Source organism: Accipiter gentilis, chromosome 25 (assembly GCF_929443795.1).
Source record: "Accipiter gentilis chromosome 25, bAccGen1.1, whole genome shotgun sequence".
Taxonomy (NCBI): Eukaryota; Metazoa; Chordata; class Aves; order Accipitriformes; family Accipitridae; genus Astur; species Astur gentilis.
In genome coordinates this window covers 17,777,356-17,796,721 of record NC_064904.1, presented here as the reverse complement: position 1 = coordinate 17,796,721, position 19,366 = coordinate 17,777,356, and the positions used below count along the sequence as shown (strand labels likewise).

General features: G+C 36.3%; 1 protein-coding gene across 7 annotated transcripts in view; it reads left to right on the top strand.

The window, feature by feature from the left end:
• Positions 1-13,884, top strand: part of ARID4A (AT-rich interaction domain 4A) — a 49,748-nt gene extending 35,864 nt beyond the window's left edge. For 4 of the 7 annotated variants that reach the window (XM_049828707.1, XM_049828706.1, XM_049828712.1 and 1 more), the window contains 13 exons: positions 465-559; positions 725-822; positions 2,315-2,543; positions 4,389-4,639; positions 6,571-6,768; positions 7,945-8,029; positions 8,221-8,422; positions 8,631-8,693; positions 9,798-10,928; positions 11,127-11,231; positions 12,446-12,661; positions 12,874-13,020; positions 13,491-13,884. In XM_049828707.1, coding sequence (XP_049684664.1) covers positions 465-559; positions 725-822; positions 2,315-2,543; positions 4,389-4,639; positions 6,571-6,768; positions 7,945-8,029; positions 8,221-8,422; positions 8,631-8,693; positions 9,798-10,928; positions 11,127-11,231; positions 12,446-12,661; positions 12,874-13,020; positions 13,491-13,594 — 2,924 coding nt within the window. In that variant the 3' untranslated portion in view covers positions 13,595-13,884. The remainder of the gene's footprint in view (positions 1-464; positions 560-724; positions 823-2,314; positions 2,544-4,388; positions 4,640-6,570; positions 6,769-7,944; positions 8,030-8,220; positions 8,423-8,630; positions 8,694-9,797; positions 10,929-11,126; positions 11,232-12,445; positions 12,662-12,873; positions 13,021-13,490) is intronic. The other 3 variants (XM_049828710.1, XM_049828711.1, XM_049828709.1) reach the window with 3 other exon arrangements.
• Positions 13,885-19,366: the final 5,482 nt, after the last annotated feature.

Sequence of the window (19,366 nt, the reverse complement as noted above, 5' to 3'; positions counted from 1 at the left end):
ATTTGCCTGTGTATCTTTTTCTAAACCAAGATTTCTGCTTCTTCCCCATTCCTTTCAGACCACAGTGTTTGAGTTAATCGCTTTGCACACCACTATATTCCAGCATTCATCGGGTGTTCTGTGGAGCTTGCTGCAATTTTGGCTGTTGCCCCCGCTGAAGAGAGGAACAGTGGGATGCAGCCAGTTGGAGGGGGGTTATTGCACAAATCTGAAAAGGAGGTCAAGAAATCGTAGTTATCAAGCAGCTGGTGCTAGTATGCTAATAAACCACACAGAAATGTGTGATGCATTCAAAAGAGGGTGTAGCCTTAATAAGTGATTGGAAAGTACTAACTTGTGACATATTTTAGAACTATTTTAAAAATGTAGCAAGTTATTAATAATTGAATGTGTGTTAAAGGAATGGAAGAAGAGGTTTGCTGTTCTTTGTGATGACTTCTTATTTCTGGTTTTGTTTTGTTTAGGTACTCCTATCAATAAACCACCTGTTCTGGGCTATAAGGACCTTAATCTCTTCAAACTTTTTAGACTGGTGTATCAGCAGGGTGGGTGTGACAATGTAAGTGTTGCATGTTTCATAACTAAATGTGTCCATTCTTAAAGGCTGTGGCTTGTGGCTGTGTTAGATATACTTCCTTAATGTTCTTGGTTAACAAAACCTGAAAACTTCCTTTTTTTTCTTTTTTCTTTTTTTTTTTTTTTGTTTTTTTTTTTTTCCCCAAAGATTGAGAGTGGTGCTGTATGGAAGCAAATTTATATGGACCTTGGCATTCCTATTTTGAACTCGGCTGCTTCCTACAATGTAAAAACTGCTTATAGAAAGTAAGTTCTCATATTGTATCCTGATGAAAACATTTTTCCTTTTTTTTAGTAGCATGTACAATATTCAAGTGTTTTTTGATAGTTTAGTGAAACAGTAGTTGACGTTCTTCAGTTAAGGGAACAGTTCTGAGCATTTTCTAGTGCTGAGGATTGAAATGGTGGAGGAAAGGAGAGTGCTCAGGGCTGCATAAATTCCTGTTGCTCTAATACATCAGAATTCTGCTCATTTTCTTATCAAGAAGCATTCACTTTCAGCATGTGATGATGCCATTTCAGAGTACAACAATGAAATTTATAAAAAAAGCTTTGGCAAATTAAGCTTTGCAATTTATGGTGATTAACAAGAACGAACTCCATCCTCAGTCTGTAGATGCTGCATGCAGCAAGGAGAATTTTATACCAGTTTCTTTAACTTCCTGAAAAAAGTTGATAGATATAGACATTTCAGATTGCATATTTAAATATCATCTTTGTGGAATCTGTAGAATAATGGCTTTAGAGCATAACTGTACATTGCTATGGTGGATGTGACAGTATTAGGTAGTAAAATCACTGTTTGTAACCAAAAAATGCCTAAGTCTTTTTATTCTGACCCCTGGTTTTCAGTTGTATTTTAACTTTTGAAATGGAGACCTTCTAGAAATGACACTATTCAAGCTCATTTTCTAAATAAAAATTATTTTTATTATTTATCCTCCTGGAAGTTTGACAAGAAACAATTGGGCTTTTTGAGTAAAAGGGAAGAATGAGGTTCTCTTGACTCGAACCTAAGGAAATTTGGCTGATTGAATAGGGATGACTAATGACTCAACTCATGTTAATGTTGATGAAGATGAAAATACTCAGACTATCTTCAGTGGGATTTGAACTGGGCACATATTTAAGGTCTGTATTTTACAGAGAAGAATATTTGTCATAAAAAGAGTAATTGGTAAATACGTATTAGGTTGCTGTTACAGTGGGAATAATTATGTTGTATGGACACATGATAGTATGTTGTAACTTGCGTATTTATTCTTTGAGGAATAAGCTAGTTCATATTTCTGTCACCTATAACTGGATTAGAGTGTGCACACAGGCAGTTACCAGAGAGCAAGCTGATGCATAGCAATTTGTTACCATGTGGTAACTTGTTTGTATGCCCATATTCTAATATTAGGCTGATTTTAGGTGTCATTGTGCATTTGCAAAACAGTGTACATGTCCTTAGGCTTTACTGTCGTGAATTCTTAATTGGACGGGGATGAAGTTAAATTTGTGGGAAGCACCTGTGTGTATTCTTTCTCACCATGTGACTTCTGTGCATAATTGTTTAATTTCAAAATCTTCTCTGGCTTTTTATTTTTTGTTTATTTGCATTTGTTTTGGTTTGGGTTTTTTCTGAAATTACTGCTCCTCTTGCTTTTCTGTGAGCAGGAAAATAAGTTTTATGCACGTAAATAAATGGAAAATAAAACATGAAATATAAATGAAACTTAATTTGTATCTATAGGTATCTTTATGGTTTTGAAGAGTATTGCCGTTCTGCAAACATTCAGTTTAGGACCATCCATCACAATGAACCAAAAGTGGTAGAAGACATACAGAAACACATGGAACCAATGGAGGAGAGTGTAAAAGAGGAACAAAAAATGCCCCCAACAGAAGTTAAAAAAGAAGCAGAAGAAAATTATTCCAGCAGTGAAAGTGAAAAAGAAGAAATAGAACTAAGATCCCCAAGGGTAAGTGGTTTGAACTGGTTTCTATGTAGTACTTAACAAAACCCCTTTGTATAGCTCACAGTTTACATAATAAGTTTTCCCTTGTGGAATGATTGTACACTTGAATTGGCATACTTGTACAAGTGTCAGACAGGGTTCTGTGAACGCAGAGTTGGTGTTAACTGTTAATTATGTTCTACCTGTGGATAGAATCAGTTTTGATTATTTCTTCATATTCTAAACCATCCATCCATGGGATTTGCTCAGGCTGTGTTGGATGTCAGACATGTTTTGATTCAGGGATGGCTTGAGAGCTACTGAGAGCTGTATATCATCAGAACAGTGAATCTCAGCAGGACAGTCGTGGTTGTGGGTAAGAATTTCCGCAGGCACATGGAATCTGGAGTTTTCCGGCAAGAAGCAGGAATATCAAGGGACTGCTACAGCTTTACGAATCAAAGGAAGACCCATTTCTCTGAGTTGTTTTTTATCACAATACCTCTTCTTTTAATAAAAGGAACTCTGCAGTTTTACAGTATGTAGACAAAAGTATAGGGAGGAACACTTAAGTTTTGTCTTCCTTTGTCTTTGAATGCTAGAGAGGTAAAGGTTGTATTTGTAGTTACGTGGATAAGACCAGTGCCCCATCAGCTAGTGGATGCTGAACCTCATTGAGAGTACAAGAATACTTTTCAGGTGTTTGAATATGACTCTCTAGCACTCCTGTTAATTCTGTTAAAAGGACGTTTTGTGTTCCTTAATAGAGCATGATTACTGAAGGACAAGGAATTGCTACTTTTTAAATTGTTCAAGTTGTAAGGATTCTGTTCAACTAAAATGTAATTCTATTAAAGTACCTCTTGCAAACCAGCTTTGCAAGCAAGTATATGGCCTTTTAAATTAATAGGTGAAAGGACATACTGTAAACACAGCCTTAATGAACTTCCTGGCATGATGTTAGCTTTGTTGTTAGTTTGTTCATTTATTTTGTGTTTTTGGAGAAAACTGGTGAGAGGATAAAGAAATGGAAGAATTCTTTGTGGTTTGTTATAATTGGCTGTCTATGTTAATTTGTTAATAACTAGATATTATTTGGTTATGTATTTTATTAATTTATTAATCCAATCACCAGCTACCTATTTATGAATGATTATTTTTCCAATGTATTAACTGTTATAGTACCGTGAATTTTAATTATTATAGTGCTTTCATTACTGTAATCTTTGGATGGCCTCCAGATAATTAACCTTGCATTCATAATGTATTTTAAATGTTTCGATTACAAAGCAATGACCCTATCAAGAGACTTTTAATAGTAAAATGATAAACCTGTACTAGATCCCCAAGAACCAGTGCAGATAGTCCCAGACAGCAATTGTCTGGCTACTCAAAGTACCTTTTAAAAATGCGATACTTACAGTTTTTCTAAAGCTGACAAATTTTTGTTCTGTGAAGTCAACAGGTGGCTATCAGGATTGAAGATTCTGAAGGAAGATGAATTCTCTCAGTAGTCCTATACAAATACTTTAATTAATGCTGTTGCTGTAGTTGACCAAGACGTTTTAGCCCTTTCTATGAGGGGAACAGACCTTGCAGGTCTAAACAAATGTCCTGAAATCCTCCAGAAGTTAATCAGAAGCTCGTCCTTCTTATTCCAAACCAAGCAGAACAGCTTTATTTTGCCTTTTTCCTCGATAAAAAGACTTTAAGCTATTATCTTAAGATTTTAGAATATTTTGCTTTTTGGTGTTATCTTTAGCCTTTCTTCTGTACAAGAATGGTATGTTTCACTTTTGCTAAGATTTGGAGCGGCTATACAGAGAACAATTGACAGGAGTCATTAAACTGATCTTATTTCTGTTCTAGGGGCGAAGACGACTTGCCCGTGATGCAACCCCAGCTAAAAAAGATAGTGAAGAGGATAAAACACAAGACAAATTAAAAGACAGTAACAAAGAAAACAAAGATATAGAGGAAACACCTGAGAATGCAGAAAAGAAAGAAAATGAAACTTCATTAGGGAGAAAAAGTATACCAAAGCAAAAAGAGAAAAAAATTAAAAAACAGGAGGATTCTGATAAAGAGTCAGATGAAGAGGAAGAGAGGCAGAGGGAGAGGTAAACACTAACTTTCATCACCTTCTTATGAGTATGTCTGTGTCATGATTGAGCTGTACTCCAAGCAGGAATATACACAGAGTTGGAGATCTTACCAAGTAAAAGATGGAAATCGGGGACCTAGTTCACTCAGCCAGACAGGAAAGGGAAGGTTTTACTTCAAGCTTGTAGAGTCTGCTATACTTTCTGGAAGCATCTTTTTCTGGTGGATGCCAGATAGTATTTTTCACTTTCATTTTCTTGAAGGTCTTGCCAAGGTTGTGTTGGTGTTTTGTCACACTAGTAGGTACAGACATCAAGTAGACCAGGCTATTAGTATGCCAGGTGCTGTATGGATTGTGAGCAACTGTTTGGGCAGACTTTTCTGGGCAGTTGAAATATAAATGGAAAAGAGAGCCCCTCTTCTCCTGTGGTTTTGTTTAAATGTTTGGTGGTGGCTGGTGAACCTAGAGCTTGCTTGTTTTTATTGTTACTTGATGTATTGTAGGCAGGCAGGAAGGGGATCAGCTAATAAAGCAAAGGAGAAGGAGAGAGGGAGTTTGAATGAAACCTAAAGGTAGGTGGAAGAGGAGAGGATGGAGAGACATGGAAGGGCAAAGGGAAAATAGCATCCTGAGACTAAGCTTGACAAGTTAAATTGGATTTATAGTCCTAGTTACAAACGAGTTGTGACGAGGTGACTAATTTATTACCAGAGTAGACCTCCTCTTAGCTAACTTTGGCTGTGGTCAAGGGCAATGTCTTACCTGCTTAAGCTGCCTTTCTTACCTTGTTTTTCTTGTCCATGTGGCTAAGTGGGGTGGACACAGGTTGATACTGAATAAAGCCTGATAGGAGCATTGCATATTTTCTTCTAAAGAACTTTGAGGAGTGGGAAAAACACACAGTTATTTTAAAGGAAGTGTCACTGTGCAGTCAAAAAAAAATTAATCTTGCAGTACACCATAGCATGCAGAAATGCCTCGAATGTACAGTGTGGGTGTGCAGCAGGTTGCAGAGGTATGTCTGATGACTAAGGCCTGAAAGAGTTTTCTTTAAGTGGCGTGAATGGTGCTTGTACTCTTTCTTTTAATTGTTTGCCACAACAAGATAGTTCAGCTTTCACTGAAGGCTAGCAAATATATTTCATTAAAAGCAAACCCATAGTCTTTTTCAGTATTTTCTTTCTTGGTGATTTTTTTGTAGTTTTAACTTTTACATTATGTTAAATTCACCCTAAAATAGGGAGAGAAGTATAGGTAAAGTAGGTTAGATTGTAATTCTTGAAAATATGATTAAGTAGAATGTTTAAATATTAGATATACCTATAATAAGAGGTAGATACAGCTAATAAGAGCTGTATAGACACTTTAAATCTTGGTTAAATATTGTTGTAATCAACTTTCTTTTTTTCAATTGAATCATGCTTGTATCATGAGGGGATAGTATGATGTCAGTTCAGACTTGTGTGCACTGTTACTAAACCGTAGCCTATTATCCAAACTGTAGAAGTAAGAATTTTTTCTTTAAATACTGTGTCAAATTCAAGTCCATTTTAAAAGCTGAGAATCGTTCTTCCTGTCTTATTTAGGAGCCAAACACTGAGTTAACTTCTTCTTCTTTTTGTATTATCAAAATATTCATTTAAAAAAATAAGCTTTAAGCTTTGAGGTGTAATCTTTAAGCTTTGAGTTGTACACCTGATAAATTGCATTTAAATTACAATATAATTTTTCTGGACATTTTTGGCACTTACCCCTATTCTCTCTAAGTCCTGTTCTTGATTTTAAAAAGCTGTGTCCAGGCTAGCTTCAGAGGCAGTGCAGGATACAGAAAATGAAAGAATTTTTTCTTGCAGCCTTTTTCTTTTGTAGTAGCTTGGCTATGCTAGTTAAATGTTAAAACTTTAATTATCACTAATTAGTGGGCATTTTAAATACACTTTACTGCAGGGAGGAAACTGAGAACAAAGGAGAATCAGAAGGTGAAGAGGATGAGGAGGATGCAGAACCCTGCCTGACTGGAACCAAAGTGAAAGTAAAATATGGACGTGGAAAGACTCAAAAAATTTATGAAGCCAGTATTAAAAGCACAGAAATTGATGATGGAGAAGTTTTATATTTAGTTCATTACTATGGTTGGAATGTAAGGTGAGGATAACAAATTGCCTTTCATTTCTTTCTTAGAAGGATTATTTGTAAAAGAATTTTTGTTTTTAAGAAAAAAGAGAAAGATAAGTGACTTGGCTCCAGATTGAATTATCAACGTGATAACAGGATCTGACTCTTATTAAACTTCTCAATGTTAGTAATTTTGTTCATGATATGACACTATTGCATTGAAATCTCAGAATATACTTACTTGTATGTTTCCAAGTTTCCATCTGGCTTAAAATGAGTAATGCTCACTCCTCAGAGAAGCATCCCTATAATTTATTGTGTCAGCTAGTGTTAGCACTATCAGACCTTTTTATTTAAGGGAGTCATTGATAATGGTGAAGACATCTACAATTAAGTGTATCAAGCACTGAAATTTTGGCAACAAAATTTATTCCTGTATTGAATGTTGACTGTGACTATAAGCAACAAAGAACTACAGAAAAAAAATTATCAAATGCTTCTCTTAGCAGCCATGCTTTATATTCAATACTGCTGTAGAAAAGCCTTTTTTTGTTGTTGTTAAGAGCTTTGTGATTATGTAGGCAAAAATATCACAAAACTGATCATTTTTAAAAATAGAACACTTCTGGTAAATAACTTGAGATATTCCAAATCCATACATTTGTAAGTAAAATAAGCAAATTTATTTATGTGGCAACGTAAAGTTTATGTGTGGGGACATATCCCCCAAATACTTATATGTGTCCCTTTGCCTTATTAGTGACTTGGGAGATTTTGAGGAGTACTAGTAGTGTATTTGTGCTTTTTCAGAATCTCATCCAGTTTGTTGCTATAATTTAAAAATTTTACCTTTAAAAAAAAAAAGGTGTGTTTTACTGTTGAGGCACAGTGTGGTGAAAACTGCCTTTGGTATATAATGTGAAATATTGACAAACTTTATAACTGACTCGGTCCCCTGAGTTCCAGTGCTTTGCTAGCAAGAGACAGGGAAGTTTGCACCTCCGTTCCCCTATTCCCCCCCTTTTTTAACGGGCTAGAAGTGTAATTAATCTTTCTAATGCCAGATACTGCATGTGTTTGTAAATACACGCTCTGCTTTCCTACCTCTCCTTAATAAATATTTTCTGTAACTCAGTCTTTTAATCCGCATATTGCAAACAACTTTTTTATGTGTAGTGATAACAGTATGTTGTTTTTCACTTTTAGGTACGATGAATGGGTGAAAGCTGATCGGATTATCTGGCCTGTGGACAAAGGAGGACCAAAGAGAAAACAGAAGAAAAAAGCAAAAGTAATGGTTATTTCAATAAGTTTACTGTAGTACAATACTTAATGACTATCACTGTTCATTATGTAAAAAAAAAAAAAAAGTTATTCAGTCCACAGTCTAGTTTTTTTTAATAGAAGTGTAGAGCAAAATGAGAAAAGGTTTGATAATCGGCAGTGATATATATTAATAAAAATTCATTGTTTTCCCCTCAGAATAAAGAAGACAGTGAAAAGGATGAGAAGAAGGATGAGGAGAAACAAAAATCAAAGCGTGGGCGACCCCCTCTGAAATCTACTCTTTCATCAAACACATCTTGCAGTTTATCCAAAACGCCTAATAGTGAAGGTAAATCAGGAGCCAGAAGTGCACGGAACAACTTGTCAGATTCCTCACCATTACCAAATGGAACAGAAGGTACATCTAGTGCACTCGTGTTCTGGCATGGAAGTGCATGTAAACAGTGATGTAACGCGGTGCATTAGTATGACAACTTCAGCAAACACAGTGCTGTCAGCAGCTTTAAAGTCCTACTTAACCTGTCAGTGAACAAGCAATATAACAAAGCAAATTTTTGATGCAGATTTTGCTATATAAAAATTAATACTTTTGATTTTGATTTTAGCAACACCTCGCAGGCAGACGAGACGTAGCTCAGGAATGTTTGATTCTGATAGAGGATCAAACGGTGAGTGATCTCAGTCCTGTGTATGCTTTTGAGATTTTTTCAGTACCTTTTTGAAAAGAAGTTTGATTTTTATTTTTTACTTTTTTGTTTGTTTCTTTTTCCTTTCTCCCTGTGAATTTTATGGAGGAAGTAGTTGAGCTGACACTGCTGGGGAGCACAGTTTGCTCACAGAAGAGCTGTGGCCTGGAAGTGACTGTGCAAGTCATTCCATGTTCTTTAGCCAGGGCCTTTCAGTCCTAATCTTGAACAGACCAAATCTAGTGGTATAGTGATAGTCTTTATTGTGCTAATTAAGTCCTCAAGCTCAGTACTACATCATCCAGCAGAGTTGTTAATTGTATACAAATGACGGCAATATTTTTGGTGTTTCTAAGCCTCTGTGAACAAGAACTGAAGTGAAATCACTGTCTCCTTTTAGTACAGGTGCCTGAATAATCTTCTGGTAATGTAATAGTGCTTGCTCTGTATATGGTGCGTTATTCGTACAGTAGTTTAGCAATGAAATGTCCATATTGTGGTGTGGAAGGGTTCGGGGTTTTGTTTTTGTTTGTTTTTTTGTTTTGCTTTTTTTTTCTTCTGTCTGGGGGTGCATGGAGGGAAGGAGTCTTGTTTTGTTTTTTGTAATGTCAGGTGAGGGAGGCAATATCCACAGGTAGATAGATACCAGATCATGGCAATCTGTAAAACTATTTTTGCTACTATAAACTGTAATTTGTTTATATTGGCTTATTTAGGAAATAGTAATAATAGAATCATAGAATATCTTAGGTTGAAAGGGACCCATAAGGATCATCAAGTCCAACTCCCTGCTTCTCGCAGGACTACCTAAAACTAAATCATATGACTAAGAGCATCATCCAGATGCTCCCTGAACTCTAATAGTACAACTACTGTTGTAGTTTCATAGAAATTTTGAGTAAAAATAAGAACTGTAATAAGTGTGTTGAATAACACAGGATTCTCTAAGTTTTAAATTGTTTATTGTAAACTGATGTGAATACCATAGATTACTGGAAAAAAAGGTTTTGTGTGGTCAAAAAAAGAAATTGTGTTGTAATTGATGATTTAGGGTGCTGTTTCCTTCTCTTTTAAAATTTTTTGCAGACTCTGGCTCATCTGACAGTGAAGCAGATGAGTCATCTGAAAAGAATTTGAATGAAGAATTTTCTCCAGAGACTTCAGAACTGGAAAAAAGTGAAAAACTACATGATGAGAAGCTAGATGAAGAAAACCCAAAGATTCCTCATGCCTTGAAAGAAAATGACAGGACTCAAGTACAGCCACTAGAAACACTGAAACTGGAAGTTGAAGAAAGTGAGCAAATTGTTCAGATCTTTGGAAACAAAACAGAACAAATAGAAGAAATCAAAAGAGAGGCTGAAAAATCACCTAAAGGAAAAGGGAGAAGGAGCAAGTCAAAAGATCCCTCTTCAGAGAATGCAAAGATTTCACCAGGAAGCCAAGAAGAGGTGGCAAATGAATGTCTTACAGAACCTGAAAGATTAGACATGTCTTCCTTGGACTGTAAAGAAATTTCCAGCACTACTGAAAGTGAAACGGAACCTCCTACAAAAGATAAGAAGCTTTTGAAAAGGAAAACTTTGGAACAAGCATCGCCTGAGAAGAGAAATCGACGAGAGAGTGAGATGGAAGTGCCAAATATTGTATCTGAAGAGAGGACCAATGAATGTACTGGAGCAGAGGAATGTAGAGGGCTGAATGCTGAAGAGTCTCTCAGAACTGAAAATGAGGAAATGCCATCCCTGGTGGCAGAGTCAGTTCAGCACGGTCAGGAGCTGAGGAATGAGAACTTTGAACGTCCATCTGAAGAAAATGAGAATGTTCCCTTAAAAGATGAGGATGATGCAATGCCTCAGATTGGTCCTGAAACTTTGCTCTGCCATGAAGTAGACTTGGATGACTTGGATGAAAAGGAGAAGAGCTGTAGTGAAGATACAATATCAGAAAAGCCAGACCCTAATGCTTCAAATTCAAATCCATCTGCCTTACCCCCTGCCGTCCAGTCGAGCTTTTCAGTGGCCTCACCTCTTACTCTTAGTCAGGATGAATCACGCAGTATCAAGAGTGAAAGTGACATGACTATTGAAGTCGACAGTGTGGCAGAAGAGTCGCAAGAAGGTCTCTGTGAAAGTGAGTCTGCCAATGGATTTGAAGCCAGTACTACATCAAGCAGTTGTAGTATAGCCGTGCAAGAAAGAGAGATTGGAGAGAAAGGTGAGTATTTCCTGTGAAAAGTCATTCTCTGCTGTAATGACTTCTGAAGTCATCTTAAGTCTGCTGTTACTTTGCTAAAAATTGCTGGTTTGTTTTGTCTTCTGATTTTAAATTCCTTTGTTGCTTATAAAAAAACCTTGTGGTTACTAGAAATATTTGAGGAGTCTTTTTAAATTTATTTTTTTTCTTCTCATTTAGGTCAAAAAAGACCCAGTGATAGCAATAGTGGAACACTGGCAAAAAAACAAAAGCGTACTCCAAAGCGAACAAGTGCTGCAGCCAAAAATGAAAAGAATGGAACAGGTACATTCTTGGAGGGGGAGAAGGGGGAAGGTTATGCTGTCCTATGAACATGTGTAAGGGCTCACTGTTGCTTGTTATTTCTGTTGGATGGGACTTCCTTGTCAGGGTTTTTCATTATTATTCATCATGATTATTGGCTGTTAACTGGAGAGAAATTACCAGCTGCGTGGTAGCAGTGTTACTGGGAAATCTCCTGACTATTTTTAACTACTTCATTTAGAAAAAAATTTAATAACTGTGTATGTTAGCAGTTACTAAATATTTACCATTATGCTGATTTTTTTAATATATTGGGTCAGTTATGAATTTGGGAGAGGGGAGCTTGTTCAACAAGCATCTCCTTTAAAGTCTTATGACAGGTGTTTACTCATGGGAAACAGGTCATCTATGAAGTATGGAAAAAATGTTTGATCCTAAAGAATAACTTTTCAGCAAAAAGAATCTTGTTTGGTTTTATCTCAAGTATGTGACTTTTTTAACTTGCTATAGAAATCTGGATTTTTGTGCTTCTGTAGCTCATTTTTGGTGATCATTGTATTGAATTGAGTCAATATTTAGGCCCCGTGGCAGCATTGGTAAAATTTTTAAATATCAAACTAAAATGTTAATTATCTGACATAAAATTTTCAGATATATTTAACATGCCTGTGTAAAACTTTGCAATTACTGTGGGAATCGAAAATATTTGCATATATCAGCTTAAAATTTTCTGTTGCATGTTAAAGCTTTTATGCTTTTAGCCATGTTTCAGAACTGTTCCTTTAGATGTTGTAAAGCAATTGTAAAGCAATTTGGTAAACATACACAGTCATGTGCTTCCTACCTATATTAATACAGTTTTAATCTTTAAGAAGGGAATTCTACTGTCTGCTTTATATTAGAACCCCAAAATATGTGACTTTATTAGAGCACTGATAAGCTATCTTTTCTTATTTTAATAAGCTGCTTTAAAAAAATTTGACTATTGCTTTTTAACTAAAGGCCTAGTCAGTCCATGACTTCTCCTGCATTAAAGATCTTGAGAGTTCAGTGCATGTTCTGTCTGATAAGGTTATACATGGAATCAGGTATGTTTTTTCCTTGTGTGCATTCTGGGAGCTTCTGAGCGAGGAGGGGCAGGTTTTTTCTTAATAATTTTTTTCTGATGATAGCTACAATTTTTAAAATGTCAAGGTTGTTTTTTTTGAAGTCCAAATACATTTCTCTTACTGCAGGACAAAGTAGTGACAGTGAAGACCTTCCTGTCCTGGACAGTTCAAGTAAATGTACTCCTGTAAAACACATAAATGCATCCAAACCACAGAAGATTTCTCGATCACCTGCAAGAGTGATTTCACCTCACATCAAAGATGGAGAGAAGGATAAACACCGAGAGAAACACCACCACCAGAATGCTTCGCCTAGAGTATACAAATGGAGTTTTCAGCTCAGTAAGAATTATTTAAGTGACTTGATCAGAGGGAATTTACAAGAAAATTTGTTCTGCGAATTTTGGGATTCTAAATTAGGTATAGGTCTTTTATGGTGTAGTTACGGAAGTGTGGTATCTTTCATGCTTCATCTTGTATACTCTTAAGAATTGCATTTATTTGTTTAAAATCACCTTGATGAAGCCATTTTTTCTTTTCTTCCCACTTTTAAGATGAACTAGACAATATGAGCAGCACTGAAAGGATCTCCTTCTTACAAGAAAAACTACAGGAAATACGAAAATACTACATGTCCTTGAAGTCAGAAGTAGCAACTATTGACAGGAGAAGAAAACGATTAAAAAAGAAAGACAGAGAAGGTAATTTTCAGATTTGCTCTATGTTTCCCATGAGAAGTTCATTTTCTTGAAAATACATAACTCAAATCAACTTAATTGACAGTATTTTTGAAAAAAAAAAAAAGTGTTATCTGTTTATCCTGTTCATATGTGTACATATGTAGAACTTGACCCTAACAAAACATTGACTGTTTTAAAAACTGAGTATTAGAAGTTGGGACTTCCTAGTGCAAGCTCAGTCTGAGTTTTCAATCAGCATAATGACTCATCTGATTTAGCTTTTCAATTGGTCTGTGATGCAGAAAGGGTAAGGTTACTCATCCAGTTTACATGAATATAATAGTGAAAGCAATTGACAAAAAAATCCTTTTCAGTTTTCTGTGACTGTGCCTCTTCTTTGAGGTCTTTTAAACAACCTAATAACAAAGAAAACCTTCATTCTGACATGTACTTTGATAATCTGATGCTGATCTGTTGTTCTGTATATTCAGTGTCACATACAGGAGCATCCATGTCATCTGCTTCATCAGACACTGGAATGAGTCCATCATCATCTTCTCCTCCACAAAACGTGCTTGCTGTAGAATGCAGGTGATACACATTTCTCTGCCTTGCCAGCAACTTGCTGCCATGGACATAAATCCTGAAATTCAACCACAGAAAGCACTCAACTGGTTTGACATTGCCAAGTATATTCTGTACACACTTCCACTGCTGGACTGTACCTGTTCTCCCCTCCTACCTTCTTTCTTTTGTTTAATTTACTGTTCAGAGAAATTAAGCTCATTGGTAACTGAAGGTTTGTAGGCACAATGTGACATGCTTGTCATTGTGTTTGTTTTTGGTTTTGTTTCTTTGTTGTTTTTTTTTTTATTTTTTTATTAATGCAGAGAAAGGGCACTTATCAAATTTGAAAAGTTATGTCCAATGAAGCATTCAGCTGTTCTAGGGAGATCTTAGAAAAGCAAGTGCACCAAACAGACATCAGAGTTTTATCAAAAAGAATTGAGTAACTGCTGCACTTTCACTGAGCTGTACGTTAACTCTTGGTGAGTAGTTCCTCTTTGTGGAAGCACTTGCTATACAGAACTGCCAAAGTATGTGTTCAGCAATGTGCCCAGTTTTAAAGGTGTAAATGGGACAAAATAAATTGTGAAAGGAAGTGTAGTTGACTGAAAACTACAGTTGTAATAAGTCTTCCACTTTTTATAGGATTTTTGAGCACACGATTATGCAAATATTTTAATGTTTATTAATGTTTACAGTGGAATTGTGAATAGGTTTTCAGTGGACTATCTTATCCCTTGACAAAAATATTTTGTCTTTTTTCTATGTAATTTCAGAGTTTTTATTTTGTTACAAAAAGACGAAAAATGAAATATATAACAACAATGAAGTTATTTAACAAGATTTCTAAAGCTGAAATTTTTGTGTAAAATAAGGTATCTTGCAACTTGTTAAATATATTTATTCAGACATTGGATGTTGTATTTTTATGTATTTTTTAAAATATTAATAAAATTGGAAAAAAAATTCTAGGTTAGTTCACTCTTTCGATAAAACATAGTTATCAGTTATGGCTCTTAAGGAGGTTTTATCCAGTAGCTGTGCCTGTATTTCACATGGGTCTGTCTACGTATCCTCCACAACATAGGTCTGTAAGCGGGCATCTGGATTAAACTATGACTTTATTTGGAAACTTTGGCAGTCCTAGTACTTACATTGTTTTGAGGAACAAAATTTATTGGGTTGCCCTTAAGATACTTTGTCACAAGTTCTTATGTTTGCTGTACTGCCGAATGAATTTATATCTCCCAAAGTTGAGATGCAACAATAAAGTAAAGCAACTGTGTATGCTTTGTCTGTGGATTGTCCCACAGACAGATACAGTTTGTAAATAACTCTTCCAAAACCATGTATTTAAAACAGTTTGCATATACATTATGTATAAAAGTGATTTTTTTATCAATTTTTTTATTCATGTTTGTACATTGAAAGGGGTTCTTAACCCCTTTTTCTGTGTTTAATATGCTGTAGAGTAATAACATAGATGCTCTAGACTGTATATCAGGATATTCTGGTTCACACAGCAGAAAGTCAGAACGAAACACTAGTGATGGCGTAGCATTACTAAAATTGATGTTTCTTGAAATTTCATTTTACAACATTTGTCACCTTGTGATTCCAGTTCCTTCCATTTTCGCAGAAAATTAAAGAAAAAGTACTCTTGTAAATGCACTTTTTCTGTCTTTTCTTAAGCAAAGCAGAACTATTTCAATGTAAGAAAAATATGGAGCTCACTAGACAGCATTAATAAAGGCCATGTTTTAAACATAGGCTTTATATTCTATTTTTATTTAAGTGATTGTTCTTGTAAATGTCTGGACTTACCTAAATAGGAAGATTAATCTCCATAAATTGTTGTATAGACTTTTTTCAGAGCTAACCTTTACTGTTAATCTTACAATAGCTATGAATAAAAAGCAATACTCATTTAAAAGGAAATAACATGGGTCACATTTTCTCAGATTATCTTCCATGTTTAGTATTTGAAGAAGTAAGTTTTAAATTCAGTGAAATAACAGGATTAATTGTATCTTGCACAGATATCTAACCTCTGTCTATAAGCTGTGTGAGACCTTTAATAGGCATATACACACACTCGGCTTGCACAGATGATGGATGAGCTCCTAACCATCTGTACTTTGGCATAGGCGTTCACAGTGTGTACACTCACTGCTTCTCCTTATCTCTTAGGAATGTTTAAAATACTACATGGGAGACTGAAGGTTTGGTTCCATGAAATGTGGAAACCCGTTCTAACAGACAGTTGCTCCTTGACACAGAGAACTCACTGCGTTACTTCCTTTTTCCACCTGCTTACCTTGCGCGAGTCCTCATCAGACAGACAGACTCACGCCCACCCACAGCCCCCAGTAACAGCTAACATCGCTATTCTGGCCGAGCACTAAACCTGCAAGAAAAGGTGGACTTTCTGCCAGGCCACTGGCAAAGCCTCTAGCATGTTACTCATTTCCTAGTTTTATCTTTCTGGCAAGAAGCGTATCAGTTAGCCAGATTATTTGGTAGATGTTTAAAGTAGTTTCTTATGACATTTAAAAATACCACAGGGAAAAGAAGATTAACTATATAATATGGGACTGTCCTGTACTAAAGGTAAATTCAACAAGAAACTCTAACAGGTCTTTTATTTCTAACTTAACTAGAATGCCCTTATTTCTCCTTTGTTGACATAAAATAAATTCCAAAGTGTCTTCCACGGCCTTAAATGAAAGTTTATGCTGTTGAGGACACAGTAATTATGATTAAACTGAATTGGGATTTTTTTTTTTAGTAAGAGATTAGGTACATTTGCAAGAGCAATCAATAAAACACCCTCTTGGCAAGCTGCACACCGTTCTCCTGCCTTCTAATCTTTGACAGTTTTTCTCAATGGTACATGTTATTTCAAGCCTAGTTAGGAAGTAAAAAAGATACAGTTAAGATTAGGGGATCAAACACTGTTAGAACTGTTAAAAAGAACAGGGCTGTAAGAATTTGGACTCTCGCCCCACCTCCTGCAACTGACAGAACTGTCAGATTTCTGGCAGATTTATTATTTTTGTATTAGCATATATCTGAATGTTGGAAAAAATTTGGAACATTTGCATGCGAGGACATAAGGTAAGAAAAGGTTCATTTCCCTACTTGTTTTAGTTTTTACTTTCTTTCCATAAAGTATACCAGCTACATGTATACTAATGGGCTTTTATTTTCTCTGTAATGTGTAAGTTTCACAACACCCAGTTAAATCTCCACTTGTTTCTGGCTCCTCGATCAGATTGCTTGTGTTTGAGAAACCTCTTGCTTAATCAGTTTGAACAGATGAGGCAGGAGAAGCAAAGATGTCGGAACAATAATAAGCCATTATTTCAACAGAGGTTATTTCTGTAAATCTGTTTAATCAGTAGTGAAAGAAAAGCGTAACAAGGGCAAGTGAAAGTGTGTATCTTCATGAAGCATAATGTATCTGACCTTCATGGGGAGCAGCAAAGACCTTTAATTTGAAGGACAGCAGTAGAAGAGAATAAGTGATTAAATCGCTTCTTCGCTGTTTGTGGTATTTGCACAAGTTCCACTTGAATCTAATTTTTTTTTTTTAAAGGTGCAGTATTAGAATGATCCAGGCAGAAATTTTTTAAATGGATACATATTCTTATTTTATGTGTAGGGAGCCACATAGTAACGGCTACCAAAATTACCCAGAATGGCTTTGATGGGGAGCTAGAAAGAGAATCTGAATCTTAGGATTGTCAATGCCTGTGTCTCAGTCAGACTATCCACTCTTGAGAGAGCATTCTCTCTCTGGATAGGTTTGTCAGTCAGATAGAATTTCACATTGCAAAAATGAATATTCTTATAAAATGTTCTTCTTTTCCCCATTAAAAATATTCTTGGAAGCTGAGGCAGCCAGATGGGTTTTCTGGGCAGCATTTACTGGAATTCTTTTACAGCACTAAGTCTTAAGAAATGCTGCTTTAAGAAAAGAACATGTTTGGTTTGATTGCTTGAAACAAATCTGACAGATGAGCTGGAAGACAGATTTACCAGCTGAAACAAAAGGTGAATGTGTTAACAAAAGTATGCCGAACCATTTACTTCACTGTGCCCTTGCGTTTTGCAGGTATTGTGCAGTAAAATCTTGGTTATTTTTACTTCTCTGTACTTGGGATTTTATTATTTGCTACAACGTGCAGGATAAAGACTCTCTCTGGAGATGTAAGGAACATAATAAAGCAGTGGAACCAATGGGGATATATTGCCAGAGACAGACTCACTATAATTCCAAGGCTCAGGAAAAAGTTTATAATTTGCTTACACTATTTATCAAGCTACTGCCCTCACATTTTGAGAAAATCTGTCACACTACCATATTATCTTCCACCAAATAGGATGATTAAGAGGTCTCAGGGGAGTTTAAAATTATTCACCTTTACTAGTTACCACTAAGTATCTGGTATTTATTGGGTTGTTTTTGTTTATTTGTTTTGGAAATCTGAGAGTTCCCAAAATTCCACAAGCATTTATTCATCTTGTCCATTGCTTTGGAGGAATATGTAAATTCAATTTTTTGTGTTACAGTGTTATTGGTCTGGATACGTGCAGTTGAGTGGTGAATTTTGTGATTAGTCACAGCCCAATGACAAATACTTGCTGCATTGTCATTTAAAGAAAGCTGAAAAGATAAGGCAATCTTAGGGTGAAAAAAAGTCTGTTTTCACAATTTTCTAAGAATAGGGCTTTCTGGCTTCCTCTTTGTTTTGAATTATCTCAGCCCTATTTGTGTTGCTATTCCTGCTCCTTCCCATTTTCAGAGAAATCCTACTTTGTGTTTCAGAGCAGGGCTGTGCTAGTTCTGCTTCACGTCTGCAACTACCTGCTATTTATATTAGTTAGTACCCTGAGGCTGTTGCTTATCCTATACCAATAGTTTTCAAAGGTGAAAAAGTGTCTGTCTTTGTTTTATGACACTTAGCTTTAACTCACCAGTACAGCTCACACATCACGAAAAGAACATGGAAGCATTGCGACGCTTACTTTCTCTATGTTGCGTAGCTTGCCAGCAAAGAAAATCAGCCCAAGAGCTCCATTACAGCTGTGAAAACCTGCAGGTTGTTTATCAGTAGCGTGTTTGCTTAACTCCCACTCTGAGCCTTGTGGGTGAGGGACACAGATGTTACTGGTGCTGTCTCTCTTTCCCTGCTCTTCAGCGTAACCCAACAACATTTCTGTTTCAGCCCTGTCAGTGTCTTCAGCTATTTCTAAACTACTCCTCCTCTAATCCCTCATCTGGGTACAGCTTGACCCAATTTGCCATGATCCAGCCAGCTATGCCAGTTACGTAAGGAGGGGTAAGATGCAGAATTTGTATGAAATACTTTGTTATATTGCCCAAGGGTGGGTTTGGGTGGCTTTGGTTTGGGTTTTTTTTTATAACAAGCCGCTTATGTGTACGCGCAGCTTCAAACCATCTCTCTTGATGCTCATTAATTTTCTGAAAATTACCTCCTTTAGGAATGGGAAAGGTTTAAAGCTATTTAAAAAGGAAAAAAGCAAACCCCAAACCCTTGATTCCTTCTGCTTCCCACCCTGCGAGCAGCTACCGTGCGCCACCTCAGCAGCTTCTCCGTGGAGTACGGCTTTCTATAGTCAAGTCCACGACTGCCTACAAGTGCTGCTGTCGACACCCTTCGTTCTTTTTTTCCTCTTTCCTTTCAGTTTCTAGCCCTGTCGCGGGGGTGGCTCCAGCTCCGCTGCCTTCCCGCCGCCGGACCCCGGAGCCCAGCAGCGCCTCTCCCGCCATGGC